This window comes from Mastacembelus armatus, chromosome 5 (assembly GCF_900324485.2).
Source record: "Mastacembelus armatus chromosome 5, fMasArm1.2, whole genome shotgun sequence".
Taxonomy (NCBI): domain Eukaryota; kingdom Metazoa; phylum Chordata; class Actinopteri; order Synbranchiformes; family Mastacembelidae; genus Mastacembelus; species Mastacembelus armatus.
The window spans coordinates 4,285,512-4,309,620 of NC_046637.1; the positions used below are offsets into that span (position 1 = coordinate 4,285,512).

At 39.2% G+C, this 24,109-nt stretch overlaps 3 protein-coding genes across 7 annotated transcripts; all 3 read left to right on the forward strand.

Moving 5' to 3' along the window:
- Window positions 1–324: 324 nt before the first annotated feature.
- On the forward strand, window positions 325–2,314 carry rpp14 (ribonuclease P/MRP 14 subunit). 3 transcript variants are annotated; one of them, XM_026307602.1, is made up of 6 exons: window positions 325–466; window positions 984–1,107; window positions 1,373–1,457; window positions 1,707–1,783; window positions 1,904–1,982; window positions 2,177–2,314. In XM_026307602.1, the coding sequence occupies exons 2-6, from the start codon at window positions 1,016–1,018 to the stop codon at window positions 2,231–2,233; spliced, it is 390 nt and encodes a 129-aa protein (XP_026163387.1). In that variant the 5' UTR covers window positions 325–466; window positions 984–1,015; the 3' UTR covers window positions 2,234–2,314. The 3 variants fall into 3 exon arrangements, with proteins under 3 accessions (XP_026163387.1, XP_026163389.1, XP_026163388.1); XM_026307604.1 differs by having other exon boundaries at window positions 1,015–1,107; XM_026307603.1 differs by having other exon boundaries at window positions 329–466; window positions 973–1,107.
- On the forward strand, window positions 2,223–2,941 carry LOC113130760 (hydroxyacyl-thioester dehydratase type 2, mitochondrial-like). The gene has a single exon (XM_026307601.1). It carries the CDS (start codon window positions 2,260–2,262, stop codon window positions 2,749–2,751), a length of 492 nt encoding a protein of 163 aa, XP_026163386.1. The 5' UTR covers window positions 2,223–2,259; the 3' UTR covers window positions 2,752–2,941.
- A 528-nt stretch (window positions 2,942–3,469) lies between these two features.
- pxk (PX domain containing serine/threonine kinase) lies at window positions 3,470–23,541 on the forward strand. Of its 3 annotated transcripts, XM_026305931.1 has the most exons (19): window positions 3,470–3,735; window positions 6,189–6,239; window positions 6,626–6,673; window positions 8,577–8,763; window positions 9,217–9,294; window positions 9,657–9,730; window positions 10,459–10,533; window positions 10,993–11,097; window positions 11,577–11,678; window positions 11,783–11,944; window positions 12,178–12,295; window positions 12,442–12,520; window positions 12,877–12,925; window positions 13,026–13,103; window positions 13,841–13,927; window positions 14,067–14,130; window positions 14,341–14,400; window positions 15,162–15,190; window positions 19,149–19,275. In XM_026305931.1, exons 1-18 carry the CDS (start codon window positions 3,634–3,636, stop codon window positions 15,176–15,178), a joined length of 1,536 nt encoding a protein of 511 aa, XP_026161716.1. In that variant the 5' UTR covers window positions 3,470–3,633; the 3' UTR covers window positions 15,179–15,190; window positions 19,149–19,275. The 3 variants fall into 3 exon arrangements, with proteins under 3 accessions (XP_026161716.1, XP_026161714.1, XP_026161715.1); XM_026305929.1 differs by lacking the exon at window positions 15,162–15,190 and having other exon boundaries at window positions 19,149–23,541; XM_026305930.1 differs by lacking the exon at window positions 19,149–19,275 and having other exon boundaries at window positions 15,162–18,191.
- Window positions 23,542–24,109: the final 568 nt, after the last annotated feature.

Genomic DNA, 24,109 nt, shown 5'->3' on the forward strand with positions numbered 1-24,109 from the left:
AAAATTATCTGCCATATTTATTTCATTTGAAACAGGCTTTTAAAAAATCAAGTACAGAATCCCACTGAAAAATTAATTTTTTTAAAATTCCTGGTAAGATTGTGAACCATCGAGTCATCTCATTCATTGTGAAGCATGACGACCCCAAACATCCAGCCAGAGTCATGAAGTAAAGACAACAGCCTTCTGCTCTGAGACCCAGACTGGTACGTTCAGAGACAAGAACCAGGAGTCCTGCAGCGGATGTTCTGGCCACCACGGAACCGTGACCACAACATCATGGAGTCAATCTGGATTCACGGAGCGATGCATCACACCATTTCACGCCTTTTAATGCGCATGCGCATTTAGAAGCCGACCGTTTGCTGCTCATAAGTTTATACCCACGATACGCTGTTACCTTCCGCCATAAAACGGGAGGAGAAGAGCAGGCCACGTTGTATCAGTCACGTTGCTGCTGTAGTTGGTGAGTAAAATGCTGGAACCTGTTCTGAAGATTAGAACAGCATCTGTTTATAGCTGTTTAGCTAATAGCGTAGCACCAAGGGCTAGCAGTTAGCTAGCGTTAGTTAGCTCAGCTAACGGTAGCTGCCGTTTGACCTCTTGTTGGGTAGTTTATCTTCAGGTGGTAAACTACAGTCAGCGGGTAGTTTATAGAGCACATCAAGCTAAAATTAAAACAACTGAGCTATAATCCTTTATGAAGGTGATTTGGAAAGAATGTCTTATTTTAATGTTAACTTGCTGCTGGAGTTCCGTTTACATCTTTTCAAAATAAAACTACGAATGTGCAAACTGGAAACAGATAACAGGTAACGTTAATACACCAATCTTCATATCTGAAGTGTCTAAACCGTATAATACAATTAATGCGGGGTGATAAGTGAAGAAATTCAGCTTGGACTTATTCTTTAAAATGACGCTGAGTTAGTGTCTATTCGTTCTTATTGTTTTGTTTGTTTTTTAACTCAGTTGATTATCAGTTAACACACCAGGTTACCGATGCTTTAATAGAATGAGACGTGCGGACAAGGACGACAAACCTACTGTTTATCAACGGGTTGTGTTGAAGAACGCCTCGCCGCACCACTACATGAAGATCCACCTGTAAGTCACTGTAGCTGTTTTTTTAAGTTGCTCTGGGTTATAATTTGTTTTTATTGTTTTTCGATAAAATGGGAAAATATTACACAGCTTAAATCCACAGAATCAGTGCGTCCAAGATCCTGAAACAATGTACCTCCAAAGTGCAGTAAAACAACATTATTTTGCAAAACCTTGTCTCATCGTTTTTAGTGATGTTTGCACAGGTCTGTGTATATAAATAATGTAAATGTGTATTAATCTGTTATATCTGTATGTGCCTGTTTAGTGTGCTGCAGGATGCATCTACCAGACTGAGTGCAGTTGAACTGAAGCAGTTCATCATCACAGGCCTGAAGAGCCTGTATGGGGAGGTGAGGTCTTTAAAGTATTCAGGCCTTTTCATTCCATCACACTTTGCAGTTGGGCAATTGATAGAAACTAATGGTTAACTATTGACTAATTAGTGAAGTAATTTTTAAGCAAAAATACAAAATATTCTTTTTTCCAGCTGTGCAGTTTTCCAGCTTTTCTTTGTTTCAGGTGACAGTGAACTGATTAACTATGGAGTTTGGAGTTGAGTTTTTTTTTTTTTTTCATGAAATTGTCTCTTTGTTCCTCAGGTGGGAGCAGCATTGAACTTTGACCTATTGAAGTATGATGAAGACACCCTCACTGCTCTTCTGCGTGTTTACAGCAGGTGAGGTCAGCATGAGCAGGAGACAGGGGTGTCACTTTCAGGTTGAAACCACCTCAAAATCAAATCAGAAGTGATTTAATTATACTTGTTTTATTACTATGTCTTTATTTGTGTTTTCAGGGGTTTGGTGAAGCTGTGGAGTTCCTTGACTCTGCTGGGCTCCTATCAGAACCAGGCCTGTGCCTTTAGAGTTCTGCAGGTCAGCACATTTAATTTCAGCTCAGTGGGCCACATGCAGTTAAAGTGATTCAAGAGAACTTGTTGCATTCACCAGTTTTTTCAAATTTCAGATGTATCTTGGAGGAATTTCATCTGAATGATTAATTAATCAAAAATTGGAGAAAAAAACATCTTGCTACTTAGATTGACAGATTTGTCTCCTGTCTGCTTCAGGTGTCTCCGTTCCTGCTGTCGCTGACAGGAAACAGTCGAGATCTGCAGCTGGACTGAAGTAGGAGGTGCACTTTTTCTTCAGGATGAGTTTCATTTGGAGGAGTGTCTTAAACAAACCATGGCTGCGCCTCACATCCATCACCGCAGCTACGCCCACCTGCCAGCTGCTCCACATCGGCCAGCGGGCCTCCCTCACCAAAATATTTTCCTCGCGAGATGTGGAACTGTTTGCTGAGCTGACCGGCGACACCAACCCCCTCCACCTGGACCCGGTCTACGCCCGCACAACCTCATTTGAGACACCCATTGTCCATGGTGTCCTCATCAACGGCCTGGTGTCAGCTGTGCTCGGCTCCAAGATGCCCGGCCCTGGCTGCGTTTTCCTATATCAGGAGATCCGTTTCCCAGCACCGCTGTATATTGGCGAGGAGGTGCTGGCTGAAGCCGAGGTCCGCAAGATCAAGATGTCATTCGCCTTCATTGGCGTGACGTGCTCGGTCAAGGACAAGGTGGTGATGGAGGGAGAGGTGATGGTCATGATGCCTGAGGAGCAGCAGCAGCAGCCGAAGGGGTGAGAAGAGGAGGACGAGGTCGCAGCACTTGCTCCATGTTGACTTTATACTATTATTTTAGTCTTTATTGAGTCACAGCAAGAAGTGTTACTGGACACAGCAGTTACAAGAGTCCGCTCATGATTTAGTGTGTTTCATTTGTTGACTCTGCTCTGTATGTGACCTATGTGAGCAATAAAAATTTATTTTTGAATTTGTGCAATTCATTTACATCTTATCACAATTTAAATACCCAAATATTTTACCATCCAATTTACTTTTATTGCCTTTACTTTTGTCAGTTCTCCTACATTGCAGTTTAATTGTCCTCGGCGATGTCCAATCACGCACAAAAAGCCAGCAGGTGATTTACAAGGCTGGAACTGGCAACTATTTTTATCAGCTATGATGTCTGAGAAATGTGAAGAGTATGCTAGAAAAGTCCAATCTGTCAGCTGGTAGGGCTTAGATTTCGTTTGTTTTGAATTATTTTAATATTTGTGCTTCAGTACACATTATTTAGTCCAACTATGTATATTTTTTTGGGGGGGGTTAAGTGTTTAGGGAAAATTTTAAGGCTATTTTATTGTATTATAAAGATTTTGCTTTTTTTCCCTTTAGTGTTTTTGTCATTTTTTTCCTTCCTTACATTCACCTTATGTTCCACGAGGTGGCGCTGTCGCACCTTCACGTCGTTCTCCAACTCCGGTTACGTCAACAAAGCAACTTGATGACATCTCTATCGGAGCAGCGTTTCCTGGTTACGAAAAGCTAAGCTAACAGCTAACGGCTAGTCTGTTGCTGCCCGTCCTCCTCTCTGTGGGGCGCCGCCTCGGTGTCTTCCTGGCGGATTCAGTCAGTGACAGACGGACTCTCAGACCAGACTTGAACCATTAATCCCCCCGGATGTCTTTCCTGGAGAAGCCGGTCCCCGGCAGGCTGCTGCTGGACGACACCGTCCCCCTTAACGCGGTGATCGAAACCAGCCAGAACCTGCAGTCCCACACGGTGAGTGTGAACTGGAAATAAACGTTACTGAACCGTGAACAGTCTGTGCTTTAAAATGTGGAAACTTTACCAGCTGGAGAAATTTCTTACTGCAGGTGGGTTTCATAGATATATATGTTTTATTATTTAATGGAGTCTTTAAATCTGTCGCTGCGTCACTGATTCCGTTATCGGACACAGGTATAGAAGCTTCACCTGCCTGCTTTTTTGTAAATGACTACATTACCCACAAACTACCGCTGACTACCAAAGTCACTGTGGCCGTAACAACATAACAACATTGCTGTCCTCATGAACCAGCTGGCAGTCTCTTATACAAGGTGCAGAGCATTGCAGGGCACCCTGACTGCATTATCGGACAGACAGACAACCGGGTCCTGTCCGTGATTAAACAACTTCCTGGAAGCCCCACTGCCCACAGCAAACTGCTGACACCAAGGAATCTGGACCGGAACCATGACAGAGACCGAATAAGGCTCAGAACCGAACCAGCCTCCGTAAAACCACAGGAAACCTGTTTTTATTGCATAGCTATAAGGGAGCCCTACTAAAAGTTTTGTGTGTGTTATTAATTAATTTCAGTGGCAAACATATAACTATTGACACGTGGTGGTTTCTATGGACAGTCTGTGCCGAACAGAAGAGAGAAAGGATCTGAATGTAGAGTCTGGCTTGGCATCTCTCTCAACGCTAGACCTGAACGATTTAGAGGCAAGCTACAACATTATGTTAACTGTGAATGTGTCAGATGACTTTTCACAGTTTCTTCTTGTGAGCAGCTCCAAAATAAATGGTTTGGCCTCTTCTTTGGGCAAGTAGTCAAGCAATACTGCTAATTTCCTTGTAGTTACTAATTCCAAGTCACCAACTGTAAGGAAAGGAGTCTAATGGACTTTTCTCTTTATAATGAAATGAATAAAACATAAATCAGTTAACACAGGCAGCAGCAAAATTATGGTTTACAGGGAAATTATTCCAGACACAGGAAGAAAACCCAATTCAGTGTCAGACTGACATCTCTGTTATATTTAATTAACAATTTAACATAAATCCAGGACTAACTGATATGTTTGGTTTTTTTTAGGTCAATCCAGTGTTTATATGTTAAGTAACATGGAACCAGGGATTACTTGGCATCACAAACTCATGACTGAATGCATAAAGCACAAGTATAAAGAATTATGACAAAAAAAACTCAATGGGATGTTGTATTGAGTTTGTAAACAGGAAGTGATGTCACTTGTTTATAGTCTAGAATCCTGGCTGTTGTTTAAAGCTGCTCAGCTCATTAGAATAAATGCAGGATTACAGGCCAAAGCAAGAAGCAGAAATTAGACCATGAGCGGACTGAGCGGGTTAGATTCAAGGAAAATCCCATGTTTAGATCAGGTTTCATGTTCTAAGAGTTTTGTTTTTCATTTTAGTTGATTATGAAAACAGTTTACTCAGCAGCTCCACACAGACACATATGAACATGCTTACATGATCAGACAGATCCTGAACTGTGTGATCCAGTTATTAGAAAGTGAAACACTCATTAAATACTCTTTTGATTTAGGTTCAGCAGGGCATCTACTCTGGTTCCACCGCAGACAAGCATTTTTCCCTGCTTGTTGTAAGGATGTAGAAAGGCAAAGTGGATTATTTTATCTATCCAGTTATGTTATATTACGTGAACATGACGCCTCAAGGGGCCGCAGAAAAGGATTTCTCTGTGACTGAACCCAAACTGACTGGGCCCAGTTTGTGGATCACAAAGAGTTAGATTTAATAATGCTACGAAAAATCAAAGATTATAAGCGTTTGACATTTTTAAAAGCTATATAGTGTTTTACATATTTTATATAAAATTATTCTTTGGAGACCTATGACTCTATGTTTATATTCTTATCATTTTTTCTGAAAATTTTGGTTTTATTCTAAAAATATGAAGACTTAAATATCAACTTCATCTTGTAATATTAAGACATAATATATAAATTACTACATTTTTATCATAAAACTACAAATACTTCTACAAATGCTTTTCCTCATAAAATTATAAATGTGCTCACATGTGATTTTATCTTGTAAAATTCTGACTAGTTCTGGCTTTTAAAAAAATCTTTTTTTGTAATTTTTACAACTTATGAAACTGAATAAAAAAAACGGAGAAATCGAGGTTATATTTAAATAACATTTTTAAAACTTTTACTTATATTAACAATCAGGTTTCTCCTCAAAATGGCCAATTTATTTTTATAATATTACTGGTTGGACTTTTAGTGAATGCATGAAGCTGGCTGATCAACAACACACACAAATTCCACCTGCTTAATCCCTATTTAAGATATTTTTCTCCCAGTGTTAAGCCATTTTTTTCAACAATTTCTATTCCTTGTTATTGTACATTTTATTTATTTAAAATAGCTGTGAAATAAATGTTTTGAAGGCCATGTTCTCTCTGCCTGTAGGAGTACATCATCCGAGTACAGAGGGGCGTGTCTTCAGACAACAGCTGGCAGGTAATTTAACCAATCACAGCCCTAGTTGACAGGTAGCGACCAATTACAATTCGTCTTGGAGCAGAACCGATGAAAAAAAATGAGTTTGTAGTTTCATTCATTGCATCCTGGAAATAATATGTAATAATTATTTTTGTAGTTTGTTGCCACTATTTGTGGCCTGTAAGAAATCCCAAATTAAGAAAACAAAAAGCACATGGTACTGATAAATTGATCAGGCTGTGCAGTATTTATGTAATGGATAGAATAACACAGACATATACGCTTTGTTCAGTTTATGGTCTGTTTCTCATTAGTAACTTAAAAGGGAATTAAAAAACACGGAGCTGTTAGCAGATTAACTGTCCATCATCACTGTGACTGACAGGTTTGTTTCTGTGTCTCAGGTGATTCGGCGTTACAGTGACTTCGATGTCCTCAACAGCAATCTGATGGTAAGTTTCAGCCACACATTAATCGCCTTTTATTTTTTTTTGTTTTTTTGTTTTTTTGTGAACAGGTGTCGTAAAAAGTTTGTTTTATATTTCTGTCTTAGCACTTGTATTAGACGACAAGAGAAACTAACGTCTGTGGGCTTTAAAATACTGTGAAATCAAAGTGGTCAGGACATCCTGAACACCACAGAGGTGTAGTGATGTTAGACATGGATATTTTGGCACAACATAAAAAACAGCAGTACAGTAACTTAGACTGTAAATGTACAAGTCTTGTGATCAACATTTACACACACAAATCAGCTGCTTCTTGGCCAATCTCCTTCCTCTTTCGGGATGCCCAGGGACAGTTCGTTACAACATGCTCAAGACTTTGCCGTTGCATCATCAGTTACCAAGAATCCTTGAATGGGCATGTGAAATGGCGTGTTTATGATTGTTGCTGTACTGGATTTAGTTTTTACTGGGTTTAGTTTGAACTGCACAGTCTCACTGTTTAGCTCCTGTTCTCATGGTTAGAATTTTTTTTTTTTTTTTTTTAGCTTCTTAATGTATAGTGACACTGCAGCCAGCACGTTTTACAAATATTTGACAATGACATGCTTTTATCATAATAATGCCGTATAAAGATCATCTCAGTTTAACATGTTCACATGCTAAGATTCACTGGAGCTGATGGGAAGTTAATATTTGAAAAAAATTACAAATTTGACACTAAATGATAAGTCTGAACACAATGTCTATACAAATTGTCATGACATATCTCTAGCATGGTGAAATATGACTTTGAACATAAAGCAGTCAGTGACATGCAGGCAAGAAAAACAAATCATCACACAGATTATTTTGAAGTCTAATTTAGTTTTTGGACTCCCAATTACCTTCTACAAATTAATGATTTAAATAAAACCAGACCCGTGAAATTTCCTTGTGGAACTCTGGAGTCAGAGGAGCTTTCTGAGAAAACTACTCTGAGGTCTAACATGCTAGAGGTTAATGTGGAAAAATAACCTTTAAGCTCACCAGTGGCATCAAATGCTGTAGTAAAACCAAAGAGCACAGTCCTCACAAGTTTCTGGTCTTTTGTATGTGTTAACCATTGATCAGTCATGTGCACTAATGCAGGGATGGCAGAGTTCCCTGGTCTATAAGCATGCTGTGCATTTGTGAGGAGTCACCTTCAACCAGAATTCATTCACTTATTTTCATCAGTGTCTTACTTGGCACCGAGAAAATACTAATTGGTCCAGAGCTGGAGCCGTTTATTTAACCTATGTTCTCATCTTTATGTAAATATTCAGCTCTGGCCAGGTCATCCTGTGCAAGCTGTTTTGACTGACTGTCACTTTAATTCTAGATAGTTCACAGAAGTCTTAACACCACCACAACTGAAGCAAGGAAAAATGTAGACACTGATTTATTTTAGAGAGTTACATGCCCTAAAGGTCAGATCGCAATTATGAGTTAGTCCCTTCAACGTCTTCTTCAGTGTGCTGGGATATGAAATCAGTTCAGCACAGCAGTGTTGTACCTGACTGGAGCAGATCTGACTTTGAGGTTGGATGTCCCATTGTCCCAGTTGTGACTTGTTTCATGGTCCACTCACATCAGCCCTGGAAAACAGGAATAGTTTTTCTGCTGAGGTTTTGTCTGCTCATTTCCTCTCCGGGTCTCACTCGGACCTCGACCTCACACCAGCTCCTGATCTTCAGTCAACACACAGTAGAACTGAGGCAAACCTGCTGAGAGTCTGAGTTTTTTCAGTTGACTGTCATCTGTCTTTGTAAATGCATCATTGAAACCTTCAGACAAGTATGACTTTGCAGAAAAAAGGGAAACATGTTTAGTGCTGATAAAAAACAAACTGCTTAAAAGCATGAACAGCTTCTCATTTTCTCTCTAGGTGTGTGGCATCACTCTTCCTCTTCCTCCGAAGAAGCTGATCGGAAACATGGACAGGGAGTTCATAGCGGAGAGGCAGAGGGGACTGCAGGCCTATCTGGACACTATTACCCAGCAGCCCCTGCTTTCTAGTTCCCTACCTGTGAAGAAGTTCCTGGACCCTAACAACTATTCTGCCAACTACACAGGTCTCATTTTCACTGAAAAAACACTATTTAATTACTTTTTAAATTATAGTCAGTGTGTTTACGCTACTGTTTAATTTTCAGGTACTTCATACTAGTACAATGCAGCTGTAAATATTGTACATTTTACCACATCGCACTTATCTTTCAAGTAGTACCTGGAAATCTGTGACTTTAGTGTGGTAGTAAACATACAAGACCCTTACCTTTGTTTTGTTTATTTGGCCATGAAAACTGTTCATTCAGACATGTGTGGACAGTAGGTGATATTACAGTTATGGCACAATGACTGCTCATTGTTTAAAGACCCTGTTAACTGTCTTTGCTGTAAAAAGAAAATCCATTATTTTATTTGTTATGTTTATGTAATGTGCTCTCTCTCTCTCTCTCTCTTTCTCTCTCTCTCTCTCTCTCTCTCTCTCTCTCTCTCTCTCTCTCTCTCTGTCGGTGCCTCAGAGATCGCCCTGCAGCAGGTCTCCATGTTCTTCAGGTCTGACCCAAAGTGGGAGGTCTTGGAGCCTCTAAGAGACATCGGTAAGACTCCCTCACTCTGAGTACAACCTTAACCTGGTGTTCACTATTTATCATCTGACAACACACTTACTGACAGCCATGGTTTTTATTTGTTCATCTAAAATAAACTTGGAGTTGGTGTGTTGTTGTGAAACCTGCTGCCATCACTGAGCCAATAGACTTATCTGCTTCGGTTTGCTCTTCTCTAAAAAAGAAAAGGACTTGACATTTTTCCCTTTTATTTGAGCAAATAAAACCTGGAATCACCCTAAAGATCAGATGAGCTGTATATTTTAAAGTGGTCTTTTGAGGCAAATGTCAAATATTTAAATAAAGCTTTTATTTTTTTTAACTGCACAGGTAACAAGTTCTTTGTTTTTCAGGCTGGAGGATCAGGAAGAAATATTTTTTGGTCAAGAACAAAGAGCAGCTCAAAGAGAGGTATCTGCTGAGCTGGGTGAGTTCAATACAAAGGTTTCACACATGATAAAGTTCTGCTTTTTGAATTAAGGCAACAAAAAACAATAACATTTAGTTTTTATTTTTTCTCGATCGCTATATATAGTGAACTGTGATCATCTGAATTATGCTCAGATTTTATATGAAGTTCCAAACATGCACATTGAACATGTAGATTATTGTAGTTTGTTTTTCAGCCCAATAAACTTATTTTTCAAATGCAATAAAAAGAAGGTTTGTGCACATATGACCTCCAGCAGATTTCACAACCAGTTTGTTTTATGAGAAATTACTGCACATGGAAGAGTTTAAGCATCTATAGTAAAGTGAATATATGCATTTATGATTTTTTTTTTATCAGTATATTCTTTAAAAAAATGAATAATTTAATAGTTTTTAGTTGTGTTTCTCTCTAAAATAGAGGAATAAAGAAAACCTTTCATCTGTAATGTAGCGAATTTAAATATATACATGTATTGAACATGACGGTTTATTACGTCTGGTTTATGAATTATAAATATTATAAACCATCTTAATAATTTGGATCACCAGCTCCTTTAACAGTGAATCAACCAGTCAAGAAGTGCTGCATCCTGCTGGTGATTGGTTTAAATCTCATGTGTGAATCAAGAGAGTAACCTATTGTGTTGTAAGTTTTAAGAATGTTTTTCTAACTTTTCTAACTTTTTTCAAATCACTAACATTAGCTTTGTGTGTGTGCTGTAGGTGGATCTGGGTCCTGATAAGTTCCTGTCAGACAAAGATCTGCAGTCAGCCATGAAGCTGCTCACCAGCCTCTCTGTACGTACTCATTGTGCACACTGCACCTGTGTGCATGCACCACTGCACAAACCCAGCCACAATCTAGGTGGTGACATAACCACTACAAACAGTAGCTAAAACTGAATTTACAGATTATTATCTAGCTGTCATTGGTAATTTAAATTGCATATCTCTCTTTTAGATAATTATCGCAAATTATTAAATGAGGCAGTAACCAAATCCAGTCATGATGCAAATGTAAACCCAACAAAACTCCTGCTAAAGCTCGGCTGCATAGCAAAGGGGCCTCGAGTGCCATCTTAGCTTTTGACTGGTGGAATTCATGTGGTCCAGACACAAGTAAATTTGTAAATTAGTTAAATATACTGTTTTTAGATTTCTAGTATTAACAGTAAACAGACCAACAACAAACAAGTCAGAGAAGATAGATTTAATTCAAAATCTCTAACTCTTAATCAATCTCCTCCTGCTCTGCAGACCCCATACCTCTGTCCGTTGTTGTTCTCCAGCACCAGTGAATCTTCAGCTCTGCTCATCCGGCCGTTCAGTGAGAGAGGGTCTCTGAGAGACCACATCTGTAAGGTATACTGTGTGTGTGTCTGAGTGTGTTTGTATGTATGGAGTCAACTTGCTTCAGTTTAAGTATTGTCAAACAGCCAAATAGCACTGGACTCTACACAAACCTTCCTTTTCAAAGTTGTAATTCCAGCAGAGCAATATTAGAAATAGTTGATCATAGCAGGAACAAAATCTGGGTCTGCACTGTGTGTGTAGAAGTTCAGTAATTAATTACCCAGCTTCAAGGTTCACTCAGTCCAGGTTCACAGCGTTATCTAATCTAATCTAATAATCAAATGTCCTGTCTTCACTCAAGTGTCCCTTTACTCAGATACTCTTGTTTTGGTTGTCAGAGAAAGTTGAGATTTTTAAGGACTTGTCTTCCCCACAACAATGAAGGAGCTGAAATTTAATTTGTGCTGCTCACAGTAGTGAAGTATTAAAGAAACTGGATCTTTATAATTAAAGTTGTTCTGTCTCTACCCTGCACTCCCACTGTCCAGATGAAGCCCAGAGAGAGTTACCTTAAGAAGTACTGTAACCCGAAGAAGAGCCAGGGCCTTGAACTGTCGCACATTAAGTTGTATGGCCGTCAGATCCTGGAGGTCTATACGTACACACACAGACACACACACACACACAGACACACAATCAGACAGCTAACCATACACACCCTATAGTGTTATTAAAACAGTCTGTGTCGGCACAGGGCCTGAAACTCCTCCATGATGGCGGCATATTTTTTGGTCACCTGCATGCGTCCAACATCATTGTGGATGACGACGTGTGTCAATTTGTGGATGTGGAGAACGGTATGCTGGGAGTTCCATCTGTGCTGCGCCCGGCCTTCACGCAGTTCAGGAAGATCAACGTACGTACACTGAGCGATAAGCAGAGCCTGGATTTACAAAACTTAACCAAAAAGTAATTTTCATCAAGACCAAACACAAAAGAATGTGTCTTGTAACATTAGAGAAAAATATTTTGAACTAATTAGTTTTAACGGGTTTCTTCATGTACAAAGTGATTCAATACATGTACATGTGTTTGTAATTTGTTATTTGAAGATTGAAGATTGAGAAAAGTGTGTGTGTTTTTGTTCAGACCACAGAGAGCATCGACGTCTTCTGCTTCGGACATTTACTGTACGAGATGACGTATGGTCGACCACCAGACAGCATCCCTGTCGATCAATACCCTGCTGTTCCCTACACAGCCGTGGGTGTGTATATACACACACAAACAAACTTCATATGCACTTGCACTTTGTACCGCCAGATGTTCTGATATGAAACATCACATTTACTAACTTATACAGGGTTATTCCCCCATGCTCTCTGTTGATTTATCGTCTGTGTTTGTTTTCAGTGTCAGTGCTGCAGTCGATTCTGTCCACAGAAGCCTGTAAAAGTGGGATGCCCAAAGTGTCGGAGCTCATCCAGACACCGTGAGTTCATCTGTTTTTTCTTTTCACACCGAAACAGCTCAATCTAAAGCTGCACATGTTTCCCTTCATCTTGTCATTAAAGCTGCTATCATGCAGCTGCAATACTCGACTGTGGACTGGTATCACCTTTAAATGACTGTATGAATAATTTGTGTTTGTTCGAATACGTTTGTTTGATTAAGTTTGTTCTTAAAGCTGACGGTTAACGAAGAATGTTGGTATCATGCATTCATACGGGAAAACACAGCTGCTGAGTATTTAATACAATGCAGTGTCTCAAATGTGTAACAGGATATTAGCAGAAAGCAGAACATCATGACTCTTATTGCAGATGAGTCACAGTTTGTGTTTTGCAGATTGTTCAGTGACGTCCAGCTCCAACACTCAGAAAAACTCCAGATCAAGGTAAAAGTGCAGTTTGATACCACTCCTCTCGTCCGTGCATCATCCACTGCTTTGGGCTCAGAATATTTACTGTGATAAAAACCTTCCTCCACTACTCCAGGTTCCCAGCAGGCTAAAGGAAGCACTAAAGACAGCAAAGGAGAGTCTGGAGAAGAGGCTGCAGGAGGAGCAACGAGTGGTGTGTTACTACTCTCATTTAACATTTTAACTTATTTTTTTTCATTTCTGTTTCATATTGTTGGAGACATTAGTGGGGAGAGGAATTCCTCAGACTCTTGAGAGAAAAAAATGTGGAAAAACCTTGCAACATAATTTTCTCAGCAACCTTTTCATGTTGCAATCACACAAACTCGGTGTGGAATTACTGTAAGCTGCTTTTCCTGTCTGGCCAATGGACAGTAATTCTAGGAAACGTCTGACAGCAGTAAAACCCCCAGTCCTTTCTCTAGAATACAGTAAAGTAAATGCAGATTGATCCTTTACAGGGTTGTCAAACTCCAGTCCTCGAGGGCCACTGTCCTGCTTGTTTCCCAACTGTCCCTGCCCTTCCAGCTTCTGATTGGCTGAACACACCTGATCCTGGTAATCAGCAGTGGGTAGGGCAGGGATAGTTGGTAAACAAGCAGGACAGTGGCCTCAAGGACTGGAGACCTGTGCCACATCTACTTTTGTATCTTATGTCCTGGTGATTTAAAAAAATTCCTGAATCTCATTTCTTGTTTTGTTTTTTTTGTCTTTTCTGGGAATGTTGCATCAAATTTTACTATTTTTATCTGCAGCTTGATTCTGCTGTTTTGCAGTGATGCAGGTTTTCTGAAAATGCTCATAATAATGCAGTTTGTAATTTGCAGCCTGTAAATATTTAATATGCTGATGCTAAGGAGGATAATGTTGTGTATTAATGTTTGACTGAAGATCCACCAGCACAGGAGGCTAACCAGAGCTCAGTCTCACCACGGCTCCGAGGAGGAGAGGAAGAGGAGGAAGATTCTGGCGAGGAAGGTAGAAAACAAAAAGCACAAACACACAATACAGAGACACGTATTTCTACTGGAAATAGACAATTGGGTTTGTTAGCTATAGTGAAGTGTCAGTACAGTGAAGCGTAAACACTGCTGTGTGTGTGCATGTGCCTTCGCAGAAGTCCAGGCAGTCAACTTATGAAAATGAGGAAGATCTCTCTGTCAGAAACAACAATAACTCTGGTAGGTCACTGCATTTAGTGCCCTCAACAAATACACAGTCTCATTATTCTGCCACCAAGATTTGTGTCCTAAAAAATGTTGTTTATTAGTTTGTTACTCAAGCACATGTCGTTTTAGGTGTTATTTATTCTTCAGGCCATATTTCTGTGATGACAGTGATTGATAATGGTGGGTGGTTATTAATTTGTCTATTTTTCGGTCTGTCTTCAGGATCTGGAGCTAGTTCACCTCCCACATGCCCCTCGTCCCCGACGCCCCCATCCACCACAGGTATGTCAGGCTGCCTGTCCACTGTCTGTCCTCACATCTGTCTGTTAAAATGTCTGTCCTCCCTTATCTGTTACAATGTCTGTCCACTGTCTGTCAGTCTTTCCTCTCATTTGTCTCTCTTCATGTTTCTGTGCTGTCTATCTGTCCATTTCTGTTTGGGAAAATATTGGGCAGACTGTGTGACGCCCCTGTGTGGTGAGAGCATGTTGCTCAGCTCCCTCAGCATGTTTTACACTGACTGAATTTGTTGTTACATCTGAAATTTGCATGTGTCGTTATGAAGACTAATTATTGATTTAACCTGTCTGTCTCTCTACCTCTCTCTCGTCATGTGATTATCTGGTTTTCAGACAGGTAGCCATGTGTCTCATTGACTGTGTTGTGTCTCTTAAGTATTTGGACACAGGTGTGGGAAACATGGTTGTTGGATTTTACTATTTTTATTTATTATTCACATCAAATCCTGTGAAAAGTCAAAGCCAGCAATACTTTGACTTCCCATGTGTCATATTTGTTTCCTACACTGGTATTATTGTCTCCTCTCTCGTCTGTCCTAGTCTTCCTTCTTCTCCTCCTTGTACTCACCTTCTCTGCTCTCCTCTCCTCTCCTCTCCTCTCCTCTCCTCTCCTCTCCTCTCCTCTCCTCTCCTCTCCTCCTTCTCTTCTCTCCTCGTTGTCCCGGTGATACTGTGGAAATGCTGATTGGTCAACAAATAACTGTCATGTCCCTCTCTCTTCTTCCTGTGCTGTCTCCACCATAGAGCATGCTCCATTCTGACCGTGTTGTTGGGTAAAGTAAAGTTTTATAATGTCAGCGATGATGATGATGATTATGATAACTATGAAGGCCTCCATTGGTTTTTAAAGCTGTCGTGCACCCTGGCTTCGCAGCAGGATCCTGGTCACAAAGAGCTGCCTCATGATTATGATTCCAAATAACTAAGAAGTTGATATAAAGGGACTAAATTAAAAAGTGTGGAGCCAACACAGACAGGTTAAAATGAGGGTATTGGATTTTGAGAAATTTGCAATAATGAGAAACTTGTTGGAACTTTTGCTGTCAGCACAAAATAATAATATTCCAAGTGAATTAAAAAAAAACTGACAGTGATTTTCTTTGGGTAACCTCTTCAACATAAACAGCCATGATACAGTTGACTGGAGTATGTTTGTGCCAGCATATGTACCGAGGGTCAAATCTGTCCAGGGGAGGGACTATGTAGTGGTGGCACTGTTTATAAATGTCTAGCATACTCCTGGCTCTGATTTGCTAATCCTGCTCCAAGTAGCCTGATGAGATCTGAGTTAGTGTTTGCCAGGAACCACAGGGTGTCCACACATCTTTATAAAAACCTCACAATCTGCACAGACAGTCCAGCTGTTCTCATTGGAGATTGTGATCTGTCAGTCAGCATGTGTTTTGCCTGTTTCTGTCTGTGTTTTATTTGTTTTGTGTGCTGTTGTTTATTTGTTTGAAAAGGGGTCTCATGTTTTTTTAATGTTTGGTTTTGGTCCGAAACCTATTGAATGCTTCATAACTCTTAATTTTGGTTAGCTATGAAATGGCAGCTTGTTTTGTGCCTATAGGTTACCTCCCAGTTGTTTAAAGTTGACCAGACACTTCAGTGAAGTTTGACGTTTTTTGGTTGTTTAGTCTAATATTCAGATAATTCTTTGTCCACAGAAATATTAAAAGGACAAGCAGAAACACTTTTGCGCTGATTTTTTTAATCTGCATTACTGGTTTTTCATATTTACACAGAAAATTATTTACATAATGGCTGATCATTTAGGAGATTTGAGTCCAGATCATCAGATTAGGAAATTGGTCTTAAGGGGCCAAAAACTCTTAGTGATCCTGTTTTGACGAGCACATGATTTGATTATTATGAATGGAAATAATTCCTATTCCCACAGTGATCCACTAAGACTATATGTGTGTTTATACAGAGCTATGTAAAGGGTTTGTAGGTAAGATTATTTATATTTCTATGAAGAGTTTTGCATATGTAACCTATATACACATGCACTTAAAAGTAAAGAATGCAGCTGCATTTTCAATTATACTGCTGTCTTATACTACAAACCTCCAAAAAAGTCTTAAAAATGTTTTGTCATTCAATTTTTCAATAGATTCTTTCCTTCCGGGTGATCATTGGCTTCATTTCTATTAAAAGATGAATTTGCAGTGACATAAGACCTGCTGCAGTTACACTGTCAGCACTTAGTCACCTTTATGTTTCATTGACTAGGGATCATTTTTTTGCATTATTTTATATATATATATTCTGTATTGGGCCAACATGTGATCAGAGATTTGAGCACAGACCTTAAATTGTGAAACATGGACAGAGATTAACTGTGGACATTTTGGAAGAATCATCTGAATATTGCATAAAAAAGCAAAGAAGGGCACTGGGACTGCCGTATGTAATGAAAGTCAGTTTGCTCCACAGCCACCCTGGAGCTAATCTGTCACCACTGCAGTGGTTCTGCAGTTGTTACATAACAAAAATCTAATTTCTTACGTTGTAACTCTTGTTAGATTCCTAAACATTTCTAGAAACAGGTTATTTCACCGAAAATATCATCTTTAAAATGCTGATTGTTTCCTGCAGTGGCAGTTTTCTCCAGGCTGGGTTACATCTGTCACACTGATAGATGTGCTTTCATTACACTGCAGATAATTCACTGTTGTCAAACAGCAGGTGGAGTCCGTGGGCTCTTGTTGCAGCTTTTGGCCTCTGCTTTAGCTACTTGTTTGAACTCCCCAGCATTTTGCTTTTCTGCCTGTGCGCCCTGGATTGCATTCAGTGTGGGATGCAATATGGCACAGCTGAAAGAGACGTACCAGGTTTAGGTTCAACTCACCACAAGTGGTTCTAATACAGAAAGTACAGGTGGACTTTGTAAGGGAACACAGGGCAGTAGCTCAGTTAGTGCAGGACATCAGCTGTGAAGACAGTTTCTTCAGGAGAGAATCAACTGCACGTCCCACAGGGCATTGGTGTAAGAATCATCCAATCAGAGAGCTTCACATGCTGTTGCTGTGCAGCTGTTGGTAAGGTTATATCAGTTGGATCCGAACATTCACAAACTCTAATTTCAGTCTTTCCCATAGCAGCTGTTACTGAGGCTCATGGGAACTGTAGTATTTAAAGCCGTTACAAATTGGAAGAACAAACGACACATTTGTAATCAATGGCTATATCGCAGCTCTTTAACATAACAAAGGTAAATGTATTTACTTTAGGAACGACTGCATCCCTCAACTCCACATTTTTAAATGAGGATTTTAACAAACATCAGTACATGTTGATACTGAGCCACATGCTTTTGTAGTATCACAATTATCGGTGTTTAAACTGAAGGTTGAACTGAATGTGGATTGAGTTCAGCCTGGACAAAAATCTGCAAAGAACACTTTCCAGAAATACTAATAAGTCACCCTTTATGACAGATTGAGAGAGGTTATAACTAATGGCTTTGTTAATGGGTAATAATTCACTTCAGCTTTACAAGTCACTTCTAAGTTAATTAGAACAGAGGATTTCAAACAGCAAAGACACTTCATGAGACGCATTGTACATATGTTCAGATTGTGACTCATTCTTCCCAATGAAATCATTATCTCAGTGACAAACAAACATCCATAAATGTGCTTAGAAAGTCAGAATCATCCCAATTTGAACTTTTCTTTAGTGTTGCAGTCGTAGTGACAGGGATGTTAATAAAAATTCCCCTTGGTTATCCTCCTTCATCATCATGTCACCAGCCTTTTACCTCCTCAGGTCACAGGAAGAAAATGAGCTGCAGGTTATTTGGTCCAAAGTGGTCCATATTGGTCCATATTGGTCCATTTGGTCCATATTGATGGAAGATAACTGATCTGTGAAGCATTAGTAAATGAACTCTTAATCATTAATGAGGCCATTAGTTCAAACCCTTTATAAAGGTGTCTTATTAGAATAACAGTACTAGTATAGTATAACTGGGCAAACACCTCCCTCTCCTCCATTGTTAGACAGTGGGATGCTAAGCACTTCTATTTGTTCAGTGTGCTTTGTAATGCTTTATTCTTTGCAGCCTCTGCAGGTGTTTGATTTAAAATCAAACTGGGTGTAATGTAGTTGCTCCTTAAAGGATAAGGCTGGAGATTTTCTGTTTTTGTTATTTTCCATACAGAGATGAAAAGCCACACTGAATTTCATTGTTCACTGTAATGTCTGTGAATCCAGAGCTGTTTTAGCTTATCAGTCTGTGCTGTAGAACGGTTCTGCTCTTTTTGTTAATGTTTTCATGTTGAGCATGAAGCTAGTGCAGTTGTGTGAACAGAGCACAGAAAAATGGATCTTTCTAACATCAGACAGTAAAAAGTGGGGGCAGTTCTTTGCTTTTTGTTTGTTTGTTTTGATGGATTGATTGTTTTTTTTTTTAATCTAGTCCTGAATATGCTGGGTGATCTGCTGTGGTGCTGTCAGACAACCATGGAGGTTTATGAGATTTACCTGTTTGATTCACAGGCATTATAGTGAACACATGAAGTTCACTGTTAGCTTTAGTCTCTGTGTGGGACTTATGGAAAATAATAACAACATAGCAAATCACCAGCCTTCTCCTTTAAATCTCAGACTACAGCAGAGACCAGTTATATCTTTGTGCAGCTAACCCCTGGTGAAACTGAATCTTACTATAAACTCTAGATGTTTTCTCACACTTTTTCCTTTCATACTTCTCTCTTTCTCCAGGAGTCCAGACTGCTCCTCCTCCCCCTCCTCCTCCACCCCCTCCTATGCCACAGCCCTCCACCGGTCCTCCTCCCCGTCCTCTGTCTTCCTCTGATGGAGCAGGGGGAGGTCGTGCCGCCTTGCTGAGCTCTATCCAGACCTTCAGCAAGGGCAAACTGAAGAAGGCTGAGACCGCTGACCGCAGCAACCCAATCATCTGACCCCACCTGCTGCCATAAACCGTCCTCCCCCTGGAGACCATCACTACAGTGACATGACGTTCTACCAGTTCTGTGCTGTAGTCTGGACTGGTTTACAGATTTGCTCCCTCAGATGTGAAAACAAATCTCTAACAAAAAAATCCAAGTATGTTTTTTGTTTTTATTACTATTTTTTCTGCTTTTAAATTTTTTAATCTGTTGCTGTGGACAGAGGTGGGGGAAAAGTCTGCTCTTTCAAAGACTGGTGACCGTCCCAGGCACCTGAAGGTCTGTCCTTTCTGACTGCTTTGTCACTGAGGAACAGTCATCGTACTCCAGATAAGACGTTGGTAAATGCCAGGTCTGTCTGGTGGGTTTGATGCTGATCTGCTGCTTCAGTATGAAGCCATCAGCTCTATTTCTGTTCTTTGGGCTTGTAATATTGGTGGTTTGGAATTTGAAATTCTGGCGCTTCTGCGGATGCTTGATCCTACTGGATGATGAACTTAAGTTTCCCGGAATCAAAACTCTAATGTCAGCACTCTGATGCTGTCATGATCCCAGTCCTCGTCCTGGAGCTGCAGAGAAACTGGACCAAACGTCAGCTTTTCCCTCTTTCAGATTATCTCTGACCTTTGACATGTAGCTTCAGGCGCTGCTGACAGCGTTCTAGTGCAGGTTCTAGTGAAGGACGTCAGTGATAATTAAAGCCTCCAAATCCACAGAGCTGCTCTGCAGAAGATCAACATGTCTTTATATAACTAATTCCCAAAATCATCATTTTCTTAAACAAAAATCTTCCAGTACAGAATATTTTAATAGAACTTTAATAGAACTAGAACTTGTTTCTGTTTTTTCCTAAACAAGAAACACAAATAAGGCATATTCTTCCATTAGATTCAAGAAAAATGGAAATTAATTATAGAAAAGACAAATATATATATAAACTGATTTCAATAGAAAAGAAAATTCCAACCAAATTTGTAGATTTATTTTTGCTTAAGAAAATTTGAAAAACAAAAAAGGGTTGATGGATGTTTTTTTGCAGTGTGTCTGCCTGAAGCTACGTAAACACAGTCATGGTGACATTTAATTAGTTTTGTGAAATCAGTTCAAAATTCATTACAATCATTTATTGCAGACCCAAACATATAAAGAACTACCTGAATTCAACAGTCCAGACTCCATTATGTTTTGTCCAACTCTGTAAGCATAAAGAAACCTGACGGTAGATTCACCTCAGCAACTTGACAGCTTTCTCAGCCCAAACTTGCAGAGCGAGTAGTTTGAGTTAGGATTCAGAATGAAGAGCAAGCAGCATGTGATCCAACAAAACACCAAACCATGACGCTAGAGCATCTACTAAGTGTGCTTCCATCAACCATTTTCCAATTTGTATATAAAAAACTGAGTTGAAACAACCTAAATTGTGCAGTGCTGCCACTATGACGCTCACAGCTGCTGTGACTGATGTCAAACTTGTGCTTTTGGTGTAAAAGCCCTGTAAGGCAGAGGTGCTGTTCAGGTGGCTGTACTGTCTCAGATCAGAGCAACATGGATCCACAGTGACATGCTGCTCGGCTCTGATCGTACTCAGGGTCTGAAATTAATCTGAAAACTTTTCCACCAGCTGCTGTGGCAGGAAGTAAACAGCCTTAACATTATGAAAGACTTTACCTATGCACCAGAATATACAATATTTTCCCACACAGCTCCAAATATTTAATGCTTCAGCATATTTTAGCACATTAATTTAAAACCACATACAGCTGTCCTCATTGCTTATGCTTTTCCAACTTCATCAGTTTTTAAATTGATTTTCTTGCCTACAAGAAAGTTGGTGTTGGTGTTGTGATGAAAAGGCAGACCTTTACAATGCTGAGAAATAAAAAAAATCTTTAGATGAGAAAACAAAGCTGCACCCAGAAGCACACAATAAAAGATTAGGAAAAAAGTTTCTCATCTGACAAGTTTCTCCAGACGGCACCAGCTGCTTGGAGCGAAGATAATCAGTCGTATCCTGGTTATTAGAAAAGTGATGTCTGGGCTTCACCACTTAAGTCAAACCTCTGGACATACAGCAGAGGTTCAGGATGTTTTGTAGAAAAATACCTGCCACTGACTTCACAATCACACATTGATGGTTAATTTCAGACCCTTGTTGAGTTGATATTTCTGATTGTTTTAATTCTGTTGTATTTAAATGTTTGTTGTCAGACAGCTTAGATTCTTTTAGTTTATTGTGCCATATGAACCCCTGTGCCTATGGAAATCTGAATGTGTTTTTTTATGTGAAAATATCATATGAGGCAGTATCAGATATACGTACAGACGATTTGGCACCAGATCATCTGTATGTATTAAGCTCTATCTGGTGAGAATATTAATGCTTTAGCACATTGGATACTATTATTATTATTATTATTATTATTATTATTATTATTATTAGTAGTAGTAGTAGTAGTAGTAGTATCCAGCAACATTCCAAAATTCGAATACTGAATACTGAAGAAGCTGGAACTAGAGCATGTTTTGTATTTTTGCTTTAAAAAAAAAGTATAGCACTTTTTAAAATGCAAAGGCCTAGGATAAAAGATGAGAAACTGATCAGAATTGTTGCTGTTTATTTTACTACCATTGAAGGAATTTGTTATTTCAATGGTTCTTTTATCACTAAAATTTTTTGGTGTGATGGGAAAAAAAATCATTGTCAAATTCTTAGTTTTGCAAGACATGAATTATGTGAGCTTTTGTACGTATCTATGATCTTCCTCAACAGATTTGTCATGAAAATCTATGTGGCCTCTTTAAGAACAGTATTCTATGACAACTGAGCAGCTTGATCTGTTAAGAAGATGAAGTGATACAGTAGAAAGCTCCAGAACAGCAACTGAATGACAATGTTGTTGTGATGTTCTCGTCTTTATATCCAGGGTCAAGAATGAGCATTTAAACTAAAATATGTAGTGGATTGAAACTCACAGTGAAACTGCAGTTTTAAGAGGATTTGTGTTTTATTATTTGTTATGAGACAGTCTGGGACCTTTAGTGTTTCTTCTACTGTTGTTTCTGCGAAGGTTTTTTAAGTAAAGTAGGTTCAGTAATGCTGCATTTTGTGGCAGTTAAGTCAAACCCACTTTAAGTGAATAAATTAGATATTTTGGAAAATATGATTACATGCTTTTTGGTGGCGTGTTTTAGGTGACCAGTTAGCTTAGCTTAGCTTAGCATAGACACTGAAGCTCAGTTCTATGATAACACACATGGCACAATGTCAACAGACAAAATATAACATGTTAATATAGTGATGAACTTTCTGGAAGGAAAACAAGAAGAGGCAGGCTAGTTGTTTCCCTCTGTTTGCAGTCATTGTGCTAAGCTAAGCTAAGCTACTGTATCTGGTTTCTGGCTATAGCCTGATGTTCACTGAACTGACACGAGAGTGTAATCAAACTTCTGTATCTCAGCAGAATATAAGCCAATTCAAGCAAAATGTTGAATTTATTCCTTAAATGTATTAGACTTAGAAATACAGCACTAGAAGGCCAAGGGTCTACTTTCCTCAGAAAGCTGAACAGAAACACGAGGAGAACCAAACTTAAATTGGATTCATTGATCGTACCATTAGGATTTTTTCTTCACTGTGAGTTCCTCCTTTCTTCACCTTTACATGAATCCCTCTCACCTGATTACCTGTGTGCTGAAGTGTTAGCATGTGTGGTGGGCAGAGTAGAGTTTGTTGTGAAGCTAGAGTCCAGGTGAATCCTGCAGCCCGGTGACTCCGACTCTATATCTCTATACTCTATATCCGACTCAAGAGAATTAGTTTTAAATGACTGTTCTGAAATTGTTTTTATTATTCAGTGCAATCTTATCCAATGCAATTGTCTTCATGTCATGAATGGTCATTAAATTATATCAGAATGTTTCTCTGCAGCACTTTACCTATGAGGGGTGGAAGACAAGTCAAGAGTTGTTTGTATTGATGAAAACAATCTGCAGAATAAATCCAGAGTCCAGAGATGGAGCTACTATGAAAAACTTCCAATCTCCAAGTCATTTACAGTTACTACACACTAAATGCATCATGTTTCCAAGATTTCTCCCTCTGTAATCTACAGATGAATTAAAAGCAGCTGTATGGCCTGCCAACAATGTATTGAACATTTAGTTTTTCTTTTTTTAATTTTTCAAGTCTATGTATTTCTAAAATTACACATACAATTCTATTAGCCATTTTACAAGGCAATAATAACAGATGATTATACTTTTTAAGTAATTCTCAAAACTATCTTAATCATAATATTTTAGATATATAAATGTTGCAATTTACAGAAGAGTTTAGATCCACATTTGTCATGTAACCAAGTGCCCTATACTATAAATACAGTTCAGATGGGTTCTAAATTCAGTTTAAAGTGATTTTAAATGTGGACAGAACTTCTGCCTTCTACACATACATGCTTTAGGAGAAGTTCCCTCTCCATCATATGGCATTTCAGTGTTTGTGTTTATGGGTACTGACTAGGGCAGATCAATCTAAATGTACAGTACCAGTCAAAACTTTCCATTGAATTTAATTGGAAAGTGTGTCCAAACTTTTGACTGGTACTGTAGATGGTATTGGTATCAGATCGATACTACAGTGATGGGATTGATGCTTTTACATTCATAATGTTGCTCCCGTTTCATCAAAGGGCACACGTCTGTGCAAACAGCATTTCACATGAAATAATGTTTTAGTCATATTGGATCTTCTCCAGTAGCCTGTATCCTGCCTGT